Source organism: Leuciscus leuciscus, assembly GCF_965113295.1.
Source record: "Leuciscus leuciscus genome assembly, chromosome: 25".
Lineage (NCBI taxonomy): Eukaryota > Metazoa > Chordata > Actinopteri > Cypriniformes > Leuciscidae > Leuciscus > Leuciscus leuciscus.
The window spans coordinates 18,310,392-18,331,182 of NC_138724.1; the positions used below are offsets into that span (position 1 = coordinate 18,310,392).

The 20,791-nt window shown below is 35.6% G+C and overlaps 1 protein-coding gene across 1 annotated transcript in view; it reads right to left on the reverse strand.

Annotated features, from left to right (window-relative positions):
• The window catches only part of celsr1b (cadherin EGF LAG seven-pass G-type receptor 1b), a 44,512-nt gene that overhangs the window by 16,338 nt on the left and 7,383 nt on the right, over nucleotides 1–20,791 (reverse strand). Inside the window, exons 2-8 of the mRNA XM_082160129.1 lie at nucleotides 13,273–13,911; nucleotides 10,278–10,500; nucleotides 8,675–8,790; nucleotides 7,447–7,535; nucleotides 2,961–3,118; nucleotides 436–599; nucleotides 5–130 (exon numbers count right to left, since the gene is read on the reverse strand). Coding sequence (XP_082016255.1) covers nucleotides 5–130; nucleotides 436–599; nucleotides 2,961–3,118; nucleotides 7,447–7,535; nucleotides 8,675–8,790; nucleotides 10,278–10,500; nucleotides 13,273–13,911 — 1,515 coding nt within the window. The remainder of the gene's footprint in view (nucleotides 1–4; nucleotides 131–435; nucleotides 600–2,960; nucleotides 3,119–7,446; nucleotides 7,536–8,674; nucleotides 8,791–10,277; nucleotides 10,501–13,272; nucleotides 13,912–20,791) is intronic.

A 20,791-nucleotide genomic window follows, 5' to 3' on the forward strand; every position in this document is an offset into this window, starting at 1 on the left:
TTACCATGTTCACAGTTCTTTCCCCCGTAGCCTAATGGGCAGTTACAGGTGTGGGTGTTCCATCTATTCACACATACGCCTCCATTCAGACAAACAATCTGGCTACAGAAGTCATGTTTTGCTGCACAACCTGAATAGAACGGGAAAGTGCACTTTAAATATTAAGGGTTGGAGTTTGACAGCTTAATGGAAAGCTAAGAAAGAAAAACATTCTTTGAAGAAACAGCGCTGTGAGAAAAAAATATTTAAAGAGGCCACATTTTGTCTGTTTTTTTTTTTTTACTGTCATTTTTCTATAACGTCAAATTTTTGGGGAGTTGAGGAAAAAGTTTTGATTTTGTTTTTTATAGTACTTCGAAAATGTATTATTTAAAAAATAAATCAGGGTAGCTATGATTTGTCATGATATGAACACTTGTTTCTACAGTTTCTAACCTGCTGAGGTGCCATTGTTGGCAATGAAGCCGGCCATGTCTACGGGCTTGCTGTCGATAGTCAGGTTCCTAATGCAGCCCACAAAGTCTCGGTTCTGTATGGGGAAATCCTCAGGGAGGTTTGGAACGCCACCCAGGAGCAAAGGTCCGGTAAGATCCAGTGACCTGCACACAAACAGAAAGATTCTTGAAGCCACGAATACAAAAACCCAAGTTCCAAACATTCTCCATTATATGGAATAATACAGTTGCATAAAAAAAAAAAATTACAGGCATTAAACCAATCATTTGAAAATTAGATTGGTTCAATGTTGGTTCAATTCAATGTTTATGTGTGTTCAAACCCGAGATATCTAGACCTTGAGGCCCATTAGGCAAAAAATAGATGACAATGAGTTGAGTGGCTATTTTTATTGTACTTTTTTGTCCTTTTTTTTTTTTTAAAAGAGAGAAAACCCCCCATCCTTTCAACCCTCATTCATCACATTTCAAAGAAAACAAACATATTGGTTTGGATAAAAATAAGGACAAGATAATGAAAGAATTTGCTTTTTTGGGCGAACTATTCCTTCAGTATTGTTCACGCAATTAATATATATATATATATACAGTAGTGGCCAATAGTGATGTCCGGAAGGTATATTTGTTTTGAAGACCCTACAAGTTAAACCATCAAAATATGAGGATTTATTTGGCGAAAATGGCAAACTATAGCATGCAAAAAGCATGCATTGACTACAACACGATTAGTTATTCATATTTTGATGGTTCTCTTTAGTTTTGCATGTGTTCTTTGTATGACAGTCTGGCCAAAAATTATGTCCACAAAATTTGGCATGTTTCACTGCGTTAACACAAATAAAACCATTGTCTCCAAGCACAACTATGCAATATGCTAGGAAAATCTATTTTCATAATATTTGAATAAAGGGTGAAGATGTTTCTACTATGCCGGCAAATTGGGTTAATGCCCTTCATAGCCTTTTTTCTTTTAAAACAGATATTTATCCACTATTATATGCCAACATCTGGCAGCAATGATCATATCCATCATAGTCTATCATTCATAGAAAGGCTATCAGATTATGAAAATAATCTTGTATTTTCAAAGGAGGCTCTGCAAGAAAAAAAGAAAGAACCATTAGAAATAAAATGCGCAGAGCTATTAAAAGGATATTTTTTTATTCAGAATAATATTTCGTTTTATTTGAGAGTTTTATTGTCACCAGATATGCTGCGGTTTTGTATTTCAGCATCTGGGCTTCACATTCTGGCGGATAGCAGTACATTTAATTTACAATTCATATTGTGAACCATAAATCCGCATAGATCTGTAGGTTTATGGGTCAGCACTTACTGCAAGCATATGGTCTTACCCTAGCAGTTGCATTTCAGAGGCTTTACGGACCATATCTCCACTTAACTCAGATGGAGCTCCACCATCTAACACTGTGCTGTTCTCCACACAGACAGACAATTAGCCTACAATAGCAAATCCCAGCAGTAGATAAGCCGAGAGTGTGTTCCCATTGTAGAGCCCATAAAACTTGTTTGACGTGAGACAGAGTGCAGATTGATGGAGATTAGGGGAAAAATGGAGTGAAATGGGAGAAGCAGAATGCTCTGTAATCTCCTTTAATGATCAGCTATTCAACACCCGTCGGTGGTTAGCATGCCTTCGTGTACTCAAGTTCCTCTGTCTCGTCACACTCTCCCTTTCAGCACACAATATCATGTCCGTGAGGGCTTTAGATGGTGGAAACATGAATGAATGTGGGAGACAGAACTGACAGACTGGGAAGTGCAATTTATCAGGAAGGGATCACAAACTCAAACATGAAAACTCCACATGAAATCACAATTCCTTAAAAACTAAATGTTTTGTAGCTTCTGCAACCCATTTTACTTCTGCAATGTCACATATTTCCCAAAAAAGATGTTAAACAAGATTGTAGGTATTGGCCAGGCTAGATGTTCTATTTCAAAAGGAAATACGCCAACCAAGAAAAGAAATCTGCCCTCAACATGCAATTTCATGATATATTTAATATATGGGGGCTTCAATAAAATATATATTTTTAAATAAATAAACAAGCATTATAAGTATCAATAATAAATTATTTATATATATATAAAATTTATTTTTTTATGAATATCCTGTTTCACTCTTAAATACACCACACTACTTAAGTATTGTGCAAGTTTCATGTTGACTTTAAGAAGTGGCCTGTTTGGGTCAAAATGTTTCTAGGTTTATCACAATTTTTATTTTTTTTATAATAATAATTATTATTATTATCATCAGAGTGCTTATGTCAATAAAGCAAAGGGATAATTAAAATATATAAATAATAAAATAATATTATATTTAACTCTGCATAATAACAATAATCTAAAAATAAAAAATAAATATTATTTATTTAATAAAAAAAAAATTCTTGTTGAATATCCTGATTCACAAAATATGCTACACTCGTAAAATGGGTTGTAAAAGCAGTCTCATGTTTACTTTAAGAAAACACTTACTTCTTTTGGCCTGTTTGGGTACCACTGGCTGCACAGCTGTAGTTCCCAATCTGTCCCCCGAAACGCAGAGCCATGGCCACATCACAGTCGTCGACGGCAACCACTGCAACCTTTTCCTCAGACGGGCCATGAGGGACGCCAAGACTCCCTATATTAGGCTTGAATAAAAAAAAGTTATGTCTTTAAATCTTAACAGTTAAAATTGAATGGTAATACAAAGTTAATTTGTGGGCCCCAACAGTTATCTGGACACTAAAGCTTAGCTTAAAACAATCTATGTAGTTAAATTAAAGAGATTACATATTTCCTTGTATTAACAGAAAAAAAATGTAAGTAAATTTCTAGTATGTCAAATTTAAATATGTTACATTTATTTACAGTACTGTTATAAATTGTTTTCTTTACACAATAAAATATATAGATGCTTTTATAATTAATAAATGGGGATCCCTCGCAAGGACATCTGTAATTTGAAAACCCATCATCTAATGTAATGAAGATCACACATGTCTCTTAAATCTTCTTCTAAAATCTTGGAACATAATTTCAAAGTTTGTGGATCGGAGCAATGATAGATTTTGTTTGTTTGTAATCTCTAACACACAGCATGAGATGATTGTTTACCCCCCTTGTGACATTCTGGCCTTCTCAGCTCATCTAATTGGATTATGCCAACGAGACGCTGGCACAGAGGAGATACCAGACAAAGAGAGCACATCATTTCATGTACAACCTCCCCAGAGACCCAAACGGCTTCCAAAAAAAAACTGCAGAAATTTGTATTATCATCTGGCAACACCCCTCCCCCACGCAAGAGGTTTTTTGAAATTTTCTCAGCTCATTAAAATTGATTTTGTGGTGCGAATGATGTGTTGAGCTGATCTTTGATGTCTGCCCTGTGGTGTTAAACATTTTCCAAGTGAAAGTTTGGTGTGATGTGAACATCACTCACTCCTGAAGACTGCGGTCACCATTCAAACTAAGTCTATCTAGTTATCTGTGTAGCCTTTGCTGAAATCAAAGCGAAAAAAATAAATTGTAAGTATTTGTCTGTTACCAGAACAACAACGATGATACATTTGCTGCAAATTATTGCAACATAACAATAATAATAATTATTGTTGTTGTTATTATGCTGCCTATAAATCAAAGTGATAATTAATATTAAATGACTGTCAATATTTATATTCAACATTGCATAACAATAAATAACTAAATGTTAATATTTATATTCAACTCATTGTTATTGTATATGTATAAATGCTAAATAAATAAACCTCTAACTAAAAATTAAAAATGTCATAAATCAGATGCCATATTCCTCTCAGTTGCTTCCAGAGAGCGGAGATGAAAAAGGAAATGCAAGTAGACTGATAAACTGGTCAACAAGGATATCCATGAATGGGAGAATTCCTACACTCTGACGCAAGTGTCATGGAATAAATCCAAAGGATCGTGGCCTGAAGCGGACAGCTCAGTCAACAGCAGTCAATTTAGCTTTAAAAAAAGGTGTGAAAAAACAGTTTGAGACACTTTTAACAGACCGAATACCATTCAAATATCATGTTTCTACTGCTAGGACGTGCATCTCTTTACAGTTTTTATCAGGTGCACGACGAACATCAGGATCAGAGTGTTCACGACCCGAGGTCACCGCAACTCAACCATCTGCCGCTCATAATAAGGATCCGCTTCCATTGTAACGCCTTAATGATCCCCAAATCTCTGCTGTCTTGAGTCCAACGATGAAAATGAACTCAATGACAAGCTCAATGCCCTCAGGAACACACATGCACACAAATCCCGACAACGGCTGTTAACCTCCACCCTTGTAACTCATCAGCCTTTTTGTTTCAAAGATCAAAACAACGCTTCATGGATTCCGGGGGCCTAAACATGAGTTTGTTCCTTTCCAAATGTGCTATTCAGTCAGAAAAAAATCTGGAAAATAAATGTATTGTATTATAAGGTAGAAAAGGTTGGGCAACACTATGCTCTGTTTGAGGTCAGTGAAAACCTAAAGCTGTCTGTAATAGCTCAAAAAAATATTCTTTTTAAATACAAGTAGGTATTTAAAGATTCTTCTTAATCGTTTGAGAACTGACTATAAAACAAATTTCATCTGATTATCACACTTCAAACGTCCTCCATGTCCTTCAGATACAAAATATGTATAAATGCAATTCATTTTTACATGCTAAGCTTTTTTGGTGTACACGGTGTAGAAATATACTGATTCCAATTCATTTTGTTTTCTTTTAATACAATTTTCTACCATGAGCATTTAGCAAGGTCAACTAAATACTTTTCGTTTGAACTTTCTATACAAATCAACATATTAGAATGATTTCTGAAGGATCATGTGACTCTGAAGAATGGAGTAATTATGCTGAAAATAAATATATACAAATTTTGGTCAAATAAATGCTGCCTTGGTGAGCATAAAAATATATAAAAATCATACCTACCCCAAAATCTGTAGTGAAAAAATCATTGGGGTCTCTGGACATAAAACATAAAAACAATAAGTCTCAAAAAACCCATCAGGGATAAAGGACCACATTCACTGCCAAACTGTGAATAATGCAAAAATCTTTCCATCATCAAAGGATTGTTTGTAAAAATCGGAGTAGGCAGTCACTTGCTGAGACACTTTAAAATAAAGAGTAACATTTCAAAGCATCACTGCATTACAGCTGCGCCCTGTTGTGTCTGCTTATTATTACTCAGGGTAAATATCTGAAAGTGTCTTCAAAGACAACTCAAGTCTATAGACAAAATAACACATAGGTTGAACTTTGGAAAGCAAAGATAAATGGGGTCAAATAGAAGTGATTTACATAGTTTTTGAGACACCATTTCACAATATGGTATGGCAGACAATTCAACCAAATCTTGTTAGAAAGTTTCGGAAATCAAAATAAAACCAGCCAAACGGATGTCGCTAAAGACCCGAATATGTAATAATGATTGCCAAAACATTCATGCATTTAAAGGTTAACTTCACCACAACCTTACCATATGGTCATATTATCTTTCATAGTTTTATTTCATGAAATAAAAAAGCATTCAGGAGATTTACAATAATAGGCTGGGTGTTTTTATGTTCATGTGCAGCAGAAGAAGAAAAAAGCGTGCCATCTGGTGCTTTTAGAAACTCCAAGTGTGTCATTGTAGTCCCAGATTAACTCAACAGGGGGTTTGCTATTGTCTGCGTTCCTGATCAGACTATATTGAGCTTGGACTTGTTAAATGACAGGGTTAAGGGGGAGATATAGCCACAATGGAGCAAGCACGACATACGCATGGGGGGAAAAGGACATTGAATCTAAACAGACGTCTTTAGAATCTGATCTTCCATAAGAGTTTACAAGTGTAAATGGTGCTCCAATTCAATAATACACTCGCAAACTTGCATGCTACATTATATTATATACATTTTGGATGCAACTACTGGTCTGTGTTGGGCTTTCATCTGTTTAGTGCAACTTGGGTCGAGGTTAAAAAGAAATTAAGGACCATCAAAAAGAGAAACCTTCAGGATGTTGACTCAGGGACAAAGGTTGCTTTTTAAAGAGACTTCAGGGAGATTCTCTAAAGGTTCATTATGTTTCAATTCAGGAATACTGAGACGGACTCAATTAGTTGCTAAACATTTTTTTTTTTACAAATACTGTTTTAATGTAAGGCAGCATGTAAATAAGGTTACTAAAAGGTCACTTAGGAACATAAGAAGGGGTTAATGAGAGCTTAAAGCATTCAAGCTGAATTAATTGCATGTGTAACTACAAAAGGTTAAGGTTTTCGTAATTCAGCAACAACAAACAAAAAAAACTTGAGAACTACTGCTTCAAAACATGAAGAACAAGGATTGAATACCTTATTAAATAATACTATGAGTTACAAAATACTCTTAAAAACAAGAAGCTGTGTAATAAGACACCCAGGTAAAAGAGAAGACACAACTAGCTTTTGGCCGTGAAACATGAAACATGACACATGACATATTACACACGCACCAAACTTCATGAAAGCTGCATTTCAGCAAATGAAATATGAGGGTTGAAAAACTGAACAGGATAAAAGACGTAGAAATACAAGATGTTTCTTTTGACTAGAGTTCTTAGAAGGTGCTGTGAACTTTGATACAGCTAGAGATGCCGCTGATATCACGTGTCTTCTTTCATGAAATATGGACACAGAGGCAATGATCTCATCAAGAAGCACGCGACTTGTGAGACTTTCTCTGGCGTAGGACCAAAAAAATTCACGGAGTACAATCAGAACAAATTTGTGCATATTCTTCGTAAAACCATTCTTGCATAATGCATTGCGCAATCAATGCAATAATGTGCTTAATGAATTTAAGAACGACGTAAACAGCATTTCATTTTGCTTATGCTTCATGAATTAGGTCCATTGACTTTCCAAACACATGCACTACATTGACCACCCCTTCTCATTGTGTTCAGTACAAATGACTTACCTTGTTGTAGTAATGTAGATGTACAGTGTGCCATTGTCCATTGCTAACCCCACCAGCTACAAATGGAGTCACTGTGGTTTTAGATTCTCCTAAACAAAAATAACAGGAAAGAGGAAACCATTTCTTCAGTAATTTTGCTAGTGATAATCGCATTTCATATATACATAGCTTAACACAATGTGCAATACAATACAATTCCCAAAACACTAAATTCCAGACTAACAAAATGGCTCCAAAGCACCTTGAGTATTTTAATATGTGTGGCATTTTTCCAGTCTAGTGGACAAAAAAAGTAAATCATTATCGAGGAGATAATGGCATGTCAGGACCTCCCATGTCAGCCCTTTCCCTCAGTTGTTCATAGTTGTTTATATATCTCTCTCCAACTTAATTAAGTTGAGTGATGGCTAGTAAGCTGGGATGGACCTTTGACCTCTGAGGGTTCATAATTTACCAGAATCACTGTGTTGTCTGATGTTTTACATTCCAGGACAGTGGAGGAAATGCCTTTCACTGTCTTTATTCTCAGCTCATGGGGACGGGTGACCCTCAGTATTGTGGTTAGACGTAACAAGCATCTGCTAATACTAGGACACTCTAGAGATGAATTCCACTATCGTGTTTCCTTTGGAAAAAAAAAATCTGACCTGTTAAAAAGACAGTACGTGGTATTTCACACACATTGACTGGACAGTAACTCTTGTTGATGTGTGAGGTTCAACAAAACAAAGGAACAGATAGACAGAGGAAGTGTGTTTTAATGCTCTTTGGCCACCTGCTTCCTTTGGCACAGCTCTGGATGAGCAAATACGCACTAATGTTTGGGATTTGACACTCAAAAAAAAAAAGTTGATGAATATTCAGGACTCTAAGGCTTTGTTCAGATTCAAACCGATTGAAAACCAGTTAGTTGTTAGTAGTTTCAGCAACAAAACAAAAGTCAAAACTACAAACTCGATCCAATACAAATATATGTAGTTTAAAATCTGATTAAAAATGTAAAAACTTTGAAAATATGTGAAGGTGTCATCATTCACAAAGATTTTTTTTTTTTTTTTTTTGAAATGCATTGGTTTCTTGGGTATTTTCATTAAACAAAAACATTGGGTACTGTTCTTAATTATAATTTTTTTTTAAATAAACTAAATTATTAACATTTTATTTTTATATTAAAACTAAAAATACAGATTAATTGAATGGTGCCGTTTAGAGAAAGTCAACTACTTACCAGCAGAGAAGGTCAGCTGGATTTGCTCTTCGACAATTTCAATTGCAATGAAATCATGCCTTTCATTAAACCTGCCATTATAAAGCAGCAGGCCGTTTCTCTCCCTGGTAGCAAACCTATGAATAATAATAAATTAAAAATTAAAAACATTCAAAACCATCATAATTAGCTTTTTCAATTCAAACCTTAATGCATAACAATTAGCTTGTTCAATTCAAAGTAAGATCCACAGGCTATTTCAAAAAGTTTCTTAAATAGGTTTACAAAAAATGTTTTACAACAGATTTATCATATATTCATCAGACATTCTATTTAAAAAAATATTAATTTCTGATCCACAGATCAAGAGTCCAGGAACATCCTAAGATCACTCACAACAAAAACATGCATGCTTGACAGGAGAGTAAAAAAAGATAGGGAGTGGAGGAAAAGGAAGTGATAAAAGCTGCCAAGAGACACAGCTAGAGGTAATGACGCTGTAATGGACGGGGGAAACTGATACTCTGATGTTTGCCAACCTCTGGTATCTCAGTTGGCCCTGTGGTGAGGGCACCTGGGATTTTTGCAGGGGAGAGGTGTCAGATTGCACATGGCAAAGGGGCAGACTCACAGGAAGTACGAACAAAGATACCTCATCGCACGCGGCATCCTGTTTTCATGTTTGTCATGAGAAGACCTTGTGTGGCTGGTATGCATTCGTGTCTAATTTGCTAGATCGGTTACATGGTAATTAATAAATGGCATAATGGGAAAGTGAGGAGACGTGGTAGAGGTTAAACAGGTGTTTACCCTTAGAAAAGTTTTAACAGCAGGACATTTTCCCAGGACAGAACTGCATGAGATTTGGATGCGAATCAGACGTTATTAACTAAACGTGACAAAAATCATATACAACGAAATAGAAATATGTCAAAATAATACAAACTAAACTGAAAATATCAAAACCAAATAACTAAACCTGAACTAAAATGTAAAGTATATTAATATAGTATTACAATTTAAATGTGTTATTTTGACTAATAAAATTTATAATTTTATTTATCATCATTAATTAATAAGATTTTTATTTTATCTTAATATATTTAAAATATTTGTATTATTTATTAAATAAAATGTATTTTATGTATTATAAGATTATTCTTTTTAAAGTATCAAAACATGATCTTATTAATAAATGTATCATTTTATTATAAGATATTTTTATTTTAATAGTATTAAAATATGATTGAATTAATAATATATCTAATTTAATTGTTTATTATGGGATATTTTAATAGTATTACAATCTTTTTATTTTAATAGTATTACAAATATTGTATTATGAATATGTAAAATGTATTGGTTATTACGGAATAATTTAATAGTATTTTATGTATTATTATTTATTATAAGATATTTTATTTTAAAAGTATAACAATATTATTTTATTAATAACATTTATTTATTATCAGATATTTTTATTTTAATAGTATTTAATAGTAATAAAAAATAATGCTAACCATCGGCTAATAGACAATGTTGTCTAGAGAGCATGGATGGATGGATGGGTGGATGGCTGGGTGGATGAAGTGATAGATGGCGTAACTCTAGAGGGTTTACTGACATGAAGGAGAGGGTGAAGTGGAATCTCTGCCTCAGGCCTCTGAAGGTGACGAAGGACTGGCCAGGGAAGCTGCGTGTGGTCATCTCACAATAGGGCTTCTCGTACTCGCCGTCAGGACACTGGCACAGGAAACCTCCCACCAGAAGGTCCACACACCTGCCTCCGTTCTTACACACACCTGGAACACAGCGGCCTGAGCGCGTGTTCACCTCACAGCGCTCTCCTGAAAAGAAAATACCCGAGAAACATTACTACAACAAACTGCTTTTTATGCTTTCTGAAGAAAATACGAGTGGTGTGAAAGTTGATTGTCTAGGGTATTGTTGCCAAGGTGTTGCAGTGCAGTGCTTAAAGAACCTTTTTCCACAATAAGGAACCTTTTGTGCATTGAAAATATTCCATGGATGTAAAAGGTTCTTCATGGAACCATAGATGCCAATAAATACTCTTCATTTTAAAGAATGTAAAAGGCTCTACTGTGATAGAATTTGCAGACAAAAGTTCAAGTTGTTCAATTCTGACACACTCCACCTTATGGTTTGCTAAATGGTGACAGAATTTTCATTTTTTTTGTTGAACTAATTCTTTAATAAAATGGACAGTTCAGGTCCTGGATGCTGATTGGTCCTTCCATTGGACCAATCTAAACGAGGTAACAAACCCACATTTCATACGTCCACTGACACATACTAAGTGCAATTCAGCCATGGAACTCAATTTCAGATAATAATTGGAAACTTGTTCCCTTCACCCAACCTTCTAACCCAGCCACTTGAGTGAGCTTAGTTTTAGTTCCAACAGGACAAAGGCTTCCAGTTCTGTCCAAACGAGGTTTCAGAGAAAGCGTTGACCACCATGTCCTCTTTGCTTAGTGATTCCAGGCAGGCTGCTGTGCTCACTGACCCAGACTAACCTTTGTTCATACTCTAAAGAAACAGGACCAAAGCCAAGCAACAGAAGAACAATGAAAGAGCCCTGGTGGTCTGTAAGACACCTGTTATGCTCCACTAGCCTCATAACGGGACATGAGATCTGGGGTGAACCGATGACAGAACGCTATTGGAAGATGCTGCAAGCAAAAGTGACATCATTCACATTGTTACAGGTAGATGTTTGCCAGAGGGTTTCTTTGATATTTATCACGGTAAATGTTTTTGAGGTTGTGTTAGGGGCATTTGACCAAATTAAGATTAAATTCAAGAAAAACACGTAGCTGAAAGATGAGACTTCTTAACTTTATATTGCAATAAAGGTCAACTGAACCTGATGATTTTGTTTCCAGAGTGTTTTTTAGCAATCCTTGCATACATGGCCCAAAACATTATTTTTGCCACACTTATTGACAGCAGGTGAAAAAAAAAAAAATAAAAAAAAAAAATATATATATATATATATATATATATATATATATATATATATATATATATATATATATATATTAATGACCATAAATACTAAGGTAACACATTACAATAAGGTCTCATTTTCAGCATTAGTTAAGGCATTAACTATCGTAAACTAACAATAAGAAATATATTTTTACAGCGTTTATACAGACAGATAGACTGTCAAAGATAGATAGATAGATAGATAGATAGATAGATAGATAGATAGATAGATAGATAGATAGATAGATAGATAGAAAGATAGATAGATAGATATGTCTTTGTACAACCTTTATATAGTTTGTTTGGTTTGTTTTCACTGAGATAGACGCACCCGCAGCACAGGACACAGAAACATGCCGATAACAATCTTCCCAAAAATCCATCACCATGCTGACAAATGCAGCAGCTGCGGAACAAACATCTGAGGTTTGCTTGGAAGACTTTACCTTGTTGCACTTGTAATCCTGTATCTCTGATTCCAGGCCAGCTTGGTGTGCACACTATTGTGTACCTGCCATTACCTTGACAAGATCTGGGCCCAGAGGAACTATGTCGACTGGGACACACAAAAGAGGTTCCAAAGAGGTAATGATCCAAATGTCGGTCAGATAATCCCTCATTTCTGAGGAATTAAAGGGATACATTACTCTGTAATGAGAGAAACCCATGAGAGGAACTACAGAGGCCACTGTCAACACCTCTAGTTATGACCACATACTACCTGAGGGCTTGACAGGGCAGGGGTTCACTACTCTTTACTGTAGTTAGGAAACCTGAGCTGACAAACAGACAGAAGCTGTCAAAGTGAATGATCCAGTGCGGGAGCTCTGAACCTCGGGACTGAGGGTCTGGATATCGTTCCTGCTGTCAAACTTACACAGGATAATTCCTTCCAACAAGAGCTTATCTCCATTCAAGCTATGACAGAAGCAAAACTAATGGCGCTCTCAACAGTCTGAGCAACTGAGAAGATGACAATTTGCAACCAATTTGAAATCAACCATACTATATCAAAACACAGGTTATTGATATTTGCAGTGTTTCCAAAGGCACACATACCTATTAGCCTAACTTTAGCTTGGATTTGGGTTAGAGATGTGAATAAATCCCTAAAACTAAGCATTCAAAGTCAGCAAGCAACTTTTTGACGTGAATCATACCTCAAATCATGCCGTTTGTTGAGAAGAGGTGTTGTATTACTTTTCTAGGCAAACAGATTTGCAATTTTCACTTGGCCGTCAATGAAATGGGTAAATTATTGTGTGTGTGCGCTACTCAGAATTTAATTGACAGTGCCTCTTAATTCTGAATTAAATCCCGAAGTGGCCAACAGGATACAATTCAAGATTTAAAATGAACTGATGACATTAAAAGAAATTCATGTAACTGAAATGTTAAAGGCATAGCGGAGGATGTTTTACTTCCTGGTGGGTAACCTATACTATTGGTCCTCCTAATTGTCAATCATTCTGGTGAATCAATCAAACTTTTCAAAAAGTGGAGAGGGCGGGTCTTATCTAAAATTTGGAAAGATCCTCCGCTATACCTTTAAACTAAAACAAGCAATGATAGATAGATGATAGATAGATAGATTAACAGATACTGACCTGTGAAATCTTGCGGGCACTCACAAGTGAACCCCCCCTCTCGGCTGCGGCACTTCCCGTTGTTCTGACACGGGCCTGAGTAACAAAGGTCCACCTCCGTCTCACAGTAGTCTCCAGTGAATCCATCAGGACATCGACACCGTAACCCGTTCACGGGATGTATGGGCCTGAAAAGAACCGTGTTGGATGCCACGAAGGGAGCCGTACTGTCAAACTTCAGAACGGCTACACACTTCATGTAGTTCTCACAGGGCTCACGCAGACAGATATTATCATCAAACGGCAGGACGCGCTGAGTTGAGATTAGCCTCAACAAGGTGCGGTTAAGGTACATCTGCTCCTGCAGCTCCTCTGATGGGAAATAACGTCCCGGAGCTCCACCCGGGAGCAGGGCCGAGAAAGTGACGTTGAGAATGCTGCCGCTGACGTCCGTATCGTTTTGGACGTTGAAGACGAAGACGCCATCGGGGCTGGTGGACAGGACCGCGGCTACACCTTCAGTAAAGAGTGAGAGCAGAGGGGAGAGGAAACGCTCCTGAGACATGTTCTCCAGACGAACGGTGATGCTGTTCGTCAACATGTCATCCGTAATGATGGTCACACGTAGGGTGCAGAAGGCTGAGACCTGGTGGAGTCCATCTGTAAAGACACAAGGTACATTGAGGGAGTCGATTAATGTTTAAACCAAAATGAATGCCATGTCAGGAGCTGGCAGGTGGTAAGTTTACATTCTTGAGAGTGAGATGAACTTTATGAACATGCTTGAACATGGAGCTCAATTCATGTTGCAATGTGATTGTTCACCAAGCACTTCTACCTTCACAGTTTTATGATCATTATTCACACTGTTTGAACAGCAATACAAGGTTTGTTGTGGATGAGGTGTTGATCACCGGTTGTAATTTTTTTACAAGGAAAAGTATAAATACATTATTCTGATCTGATACTTATTTGAATACAATAATAGAATATATCTGATACTGCAAAAAAGTATATATAATACTGCTTGTATTATTATTATTATAAGTAGTAGTAGTATTAATAATAAATAGGGATGCACCAATATGAAAATTTTGGACGATACCGATAATTCTTTATATTTGAAAGCCGATATCTGATATATTGGCCGATAAATCTTAATCCAAAATTTTATATAATTTCTGAGGGCCTAATTACAAAAACAAAAATCTCACCATTAAAAGCCATGTCCCAAGCACACAATTATAATGTTCTCATTATGATTTTATGTAGCCTATATGACTGACTTGCGCTGTACATGTTGCACTTACTGTATTTTCCCTTTTTGAAGTAATTCCAATCATATTTTAAGCAATTCAAAACCATCATGGCAAACAGTGCGCATCTGAAGTGTCTCAGCTAAAGAACATAATACATTTTTTATTGGCTTTAATATATCAGCCACATTTTCTTAGCGGGCCAATAACGATAACATTAAAAATTAACATATATCGGTCAATACCAATATGGTGGCCGATATATCGTGCATCCCTAATAATAATAATAATAATGTTATGATAAATAAACAAATTAATGAATTGTATTGTATATGCTTTTGTTGTTAATATTATAATAATTTTTACAAGGAAAGAAAATGAATATATTATTCTGATGCTTATTATAAAAATATTGCAAAAAATAAAGTTGACTATTATATAATATTATTACAATTTATTTATAATAAATAATTTAATGAAAAAATAATGTTTATTACTGTTGTTAATTAATATATGAATAATTTATATATACATATACACACACATACACAAATTTGTGTGTGGTGGTTCCATTGAAAATGTTGGCAGAGCAAATAAAAAAATCGGAACCACTAGTCTGACGGCCAGCAGAAGAAAAAAATCCACCTTCCTTTTCATTCATCCCCACTTTATCATTACCAAATGTTTAAAAGTGTCTAAGTGTTGTGTTGTACATCTGGCCACTGTCACATTTGCCCTGTCCTTTTGTTTGACAGGCATTGTTCATGGTCCAGCGTATTCTTTAGTACCAATTGCGGGCTCCTAGTGTAAAGGGCCCCTATGTCATGTGAATGGAGAGAGCTATAATTGCAGGACAATGAGGACATGTTTCCACTCTGTTACACTGTCTTTTCACATTCTGTCAGCCAAGCCAGACATGTAGTTGCAGACACAACAAGTAGTTTCTCTTTCTAAACGCACACGCATTTGCACATGCACACAAAAACGACACGCATACACATTCAATTATATTAATTCATACTTCACATGCACAAACACAACAGTTCACAGCTATTGCAATCATATTCCATTTAAACAATTAAGTTTAACAAACATCACCCTTCTTATTTCCATTTTATATTAAAACTAAGGAGATGAAATAATATTTAAATATCATAGGAATTCTTAAAAAAACACACAAAAAAAAAAACACAATAGTGATCATCACAGGCATTGGTAATTAAAAAAAGATATATTTCCTATGCAAGAAAGTTTTCCATCTATGTTTTTACTGTAGAAAATATTTTGACATGAATTATTTTGATTAATGCAATTATTTCAATTAAATTGTGTAATCGATTGACAGCCTAAAACTAATTTCCTCCTATCTTTACACGTTAAACATGGAGTGTCCTGGAAAGCTTGCAATCTTGGCAAATCACAAATTTGTCAAATACTAACCGCAATTTTCCCAGAAGTTTCTATGAGGGGAACGGCTTATAACAGGTCACATCCTGCTCCATTGTGTTCATAATACTCAGTAATCCCATAAACTACTTAACTAAGTTTCTTTTAAATATGCTTAGTAAACTTTGCTAAATAGTGCCAGAAATCTGATCCTTATATGGAGAAGAACACAGTAATTTAAATGCTAAGTGGTTTCCTGTTTTTTTGTCTTTTCTTTAATGAGGTGTGCAATACAATCCCAACTTTGTATATTACTGCCACTCTGAAATGCATTAAGTCTCTCTCTTGCTCCCTCTCTGTTGACTCTCTTACCAGTAATTGCTATACATAAACACTCTGGCATAAAATAAAATATTACAAAGACACTTTACATTAAGTCATATTACTGATGAAAATTGATCCAAGCACTTTAAATCTGCAGACAGCAAAACTGCTGAAAATTTTACTTAGTTTATTTATTCATTAGTTCATTAGTAGTAATCATCACTACTTAAATATGTATCATACAAAAGTAAGAAATTGTCATTGAAATCCAACCTTAAAACTGCACAGTCATCAAACATGTAAAACCTAGTTATTCCTACCAGAAAAAGAGAAGCAGAACGTTCTCAACTAAAAAGGCCTACAGGTGATCTTGGATCCTCTCCAGGAAAAAGCTTGTACAAAAGAATGATAATTCTCAAAAAACTGTCTATACAATCAAATAGGAATCGCTGTGTTAATATGAATATCATACACAAGTGTGGGTGGTCCAGAGCAGAAACTGTACCAACTGATGCCAGAGACTGCAGAACCAGAAATCAAAGCAAAACATTATACGATCATTCGTTTAAATGGAATAAATTAGCACCGCACCACAGAAAGTCCAGCTTCAACGAATCCCTCAAAACTGACTGTGGAGATTATGACACTAGCAAAGTAAACTACATTGAAATGTTCACAGTTTCACTTGGCAACAAACTCCTTTACAAGACCACTGAGCTGTGACAGTGTGTTCAGTTTTCTTTTCGAACAATCTGAGAATGAAGGCAAACACACAGAGCAGCTTTTCGGCATAGTGTTTTCCGAGGGAAAAGGCCAAACAGTCTGTGCAAAGATAATACTTCAGTGTAGTTTAAATAAACACTCTAAAGACACTAACTCACAGGAGCTGACCTGCAAATGAACACAGTGGGAAGTTTAGAGGTTATCACCTTACTGTTAAACTGTCCTACAGCTAATGTCAACCTCGGTTTCCTGGTTACCAACTACTATGTGGATGACGTGAATCAGAAATCTGAGTCTAAACGCCTATTTCCACGCACTCTCATGACAGCTCTCATGATATTTTGTATGAGATGGCAATATCTTATGATATAACTTGTCTCATGTGAAAAGTACAACTTATTTTTTTTTTTTTATAATCATGGTTTTGTTTAGGTTTGAGACACGCATTTTTGTACAACTTCGCCATATCCTAAACATTTTCACAACTTTTCATGAGAATGGTTGCCTTTCACACAAATAAACTTTGCTTTCCATTTATTACTTAAAGCACACTTTAAGTATGCTTATTTCGATACTAAAGCGAAAACAATACAAGCATAGATAAATACAACAAAGTCACAAAAAAAGTAAGGTCTAACTGTAGTGTATGTATTCAGGTACAGATATGTAATAATTAGGCCCAAATGTAAAATTATAGTGTTCACTGTATAAATTAAATATAGATATTTTTTTATTGTTGTTTGATTAAAGGACAAGTTCGGTATTTTACACTTAAAGCCCTGTTTACAGATCGTTTCTGATGAAATCGAATGGTTAAGATTAAAATTTGGACACATGCTGGTGTCCCGAGGCTCTTCACTTAAGACACAACCGACTGTGTTTACGAGATACTTGCCCGAGACTGGTATTTTGACATCATTTTGTGTGTATGTGTCTGTTCAAGCACATGGAGATGCGAAAGAGGAATCAATGTGAGCACAGATAACAGCGCGCAAGAGCCGAATTGGTGGTGAACCTTAGCAATTAATCCGTGAAACACATGCATACCGAACCGTGGGGCCTTGTCTGTACGGATTACGGATCAACTACGATCCGATTAACCCCTAGTATGGCACATCTGAATGTGAATGAGATTTGAGCTGCAGTGGAAGGAAAGTTTGGTAACACTTTTTTTTAAGGTGATGTAGTTACATGTTACGGCATGTACTTATTATAGTAATAACACTAAATTATGCATAATTACAAGTAACTAACCCTGACCCTATAGTAAGTACATGTAGTACTTGCTGAGTACAAATGTAACTACGTCACCTTAAAATAAAGCAAACGTTTTTCAGCAAATAACAACTCAGAAGACTTAAAAGTCATACGGGCTGAATTTATGGTTGATTGTACGGAAAAGACCAATGTGAACATTCTGCTAAACAGAAGAAAGGAAGCCATACGGGTTTGGATGGCATGAGGTTGAGTAAATAATGACAGAATTGTCATATCAGGATGATCTAATGCTTTAAATATTGAGTGTCATGGGGTGAGAATACAAAATGTTGAATACAAACACATCAGTCTTAATTGTCTCTTTTCAGTCATCTGTCCTGAAATGCTTCTCAAAAAGCATGTGGGAACATTCAGTTGGACAGCTGATTGGCAGTTGGCTGGTGCAAAAGTAGCAGGGAATCCCAAAAAACTCCTGCCAAAGCATCAGTTAGCCAACGCCAAGACACATGTCCTGCTTCACTGGCAGTGGCCACAGCAACTTCACGGCTGATGGCTGACCTAAATATTTGCGAAGCTGAGCCAACTGGTGCCCGTCGCACAATAGGCACAGCTGAGAGAGGGGCTACTGAGAGCACAAGGCAATGAGGGCAGGGCTGATCCCTTTAGAAAAATCATAAACGTTTTTTAAAAGGACTTCAAATATGGAAGTCAATTTCCACCACATAAGAAAAAAATAAACATGCTTTGGTAAATAATAATTATGAGATAAAGTCAAATTATGACATAAGTCATAATTATGAGATAAAGAGACAAAATTATTAGATAAAAGTCAAAATTATGGCATACTAAGTAAGTACATAAGTATTAGATAAAAGGACATGGTTATAAGATATTTATGTGAAAAACAAAATAATTATGACAAACCAAGTCAGACTTCTAATATAAAAAGTCTAAATTATAAGAAGGGTAAAAAAATTATGATAAAAAGTATAAATTGAGAATTATGACATGCAAATTCAAAACTAGTCGAAATTATGAGATAATAAATTTAGTGAAAATTATGTGTCAAAATTATGACACACAAAGTCAATTATGCTATAAAAGTCAAAATGTTGACATACAATGAAATAGAGATAATTATGACAGTTGAAATTATCACATAAAAAGTCAAAAGTAAGACATACTAAGTCATAATTATGAAATAATTTTTTTTTTAATTATGACAAATATGAAACGTAAAAATAGTGGGAATTCTATAGAACAATTAAATATCTAATATCAAATGATGACCAATTAAAAAATATATTAAAAGTTTTCGATAAATGATATGGTCCCATACAGTATATTCATGGGTATTGAGGAGAGATTCCCTGATATGATTGTAAAGCACTTTGGGTGTACAGTAGTACATATGAAAGCGATATATAAATGCCTCATTCATTCATTCATTCATGTACTGTATTTGTTCGTTTTTGCAGAAAATATTTTTTCTGTGGTCATCAACGACAGCATGCCACTTTAACATTCTATGCAATCAAAACGTACAGTTTTGTTTGTTTCTTGCTTGTTCAACATCTATCTTCCGTTCAAGCCCTACATTCCTTCTTAAGGCCTATTAAAAGCTTTCTCCCTGGCATGGCTTGTGTGGAATGTGGTAAGTTGCACTCTGAGAAGTTAATGAACAAAGCATCTTTCTAGAGAGTGCATGGTCTAAAGTGCCTGATAATGGAGACCACACCTTGGCCGGCCTCCCTCATGAATCTGTTTTGATTCTTGTTAACATCATCGGTGGCAGGTCTGCTTTGATCCCTTCAAGCACATACATAAAACAGAGGGGAGCACAGTGAAATGGGACCCTGCAAGGTGTGGATTTTATGGGCAAAACTGTTAATGCTGCCCAAGGCCAAGAGACATGCTTCTGCTTGGTTATGCATTAGTATCTGTTAGAGGTCGTTGAGGATTGAAGCACTTATATAAAATATTAATACCTAGCCTAGGCATTAAATGCCTTTATTTAAAAATGCAGCAAAATGCAGATGCAACCAAATACTGAAAGCTTCCGCCTTCATTACTCTGCATTAGATTAGCTCATCCAAAACCCTTACATTTCTTGTAAAGGTAGTGACATGCCGAAATAATGTATTTCAATTATGAAATCCTTGCTGAATAAAAATATGTATCTTACTGACCTCATCCACTTTTATAATGCTTCTTGACCTTTTTAGAGCTTGGGAGCCATATCCTGGTCACTGTTTGCTTTCATTGTATGTAAAAGTGCAGCTTTTACATTCTGCTGAACTTCTCCTTTTGTACTCCAAAAAAAGAAAAAGAAAAAGAAAAAAGGTCATATGGGTTTGGAACATGAGGGTGGGCAAATTACTACAGACATTTCATTTTTGGGTCAGCAGCTTTAAAACTTTGATTTGGGAGAACTGCGATAGTTTTATAAAATTCTTAAGATTAAACAAAGAATTTGCCTTGATTGCATCATCGTTTCATTTCATTGTTAAGGAAGGAATTCAGTATCAAAGCCTTAGCGTTAGAGAAGATAAAGCCCAGTTTGCCCTTTGTACTCGTGCAGTCCAATGAAAAACCTCCATTCACCATTCCTGACTCTTTTTCAAATAGTCTTT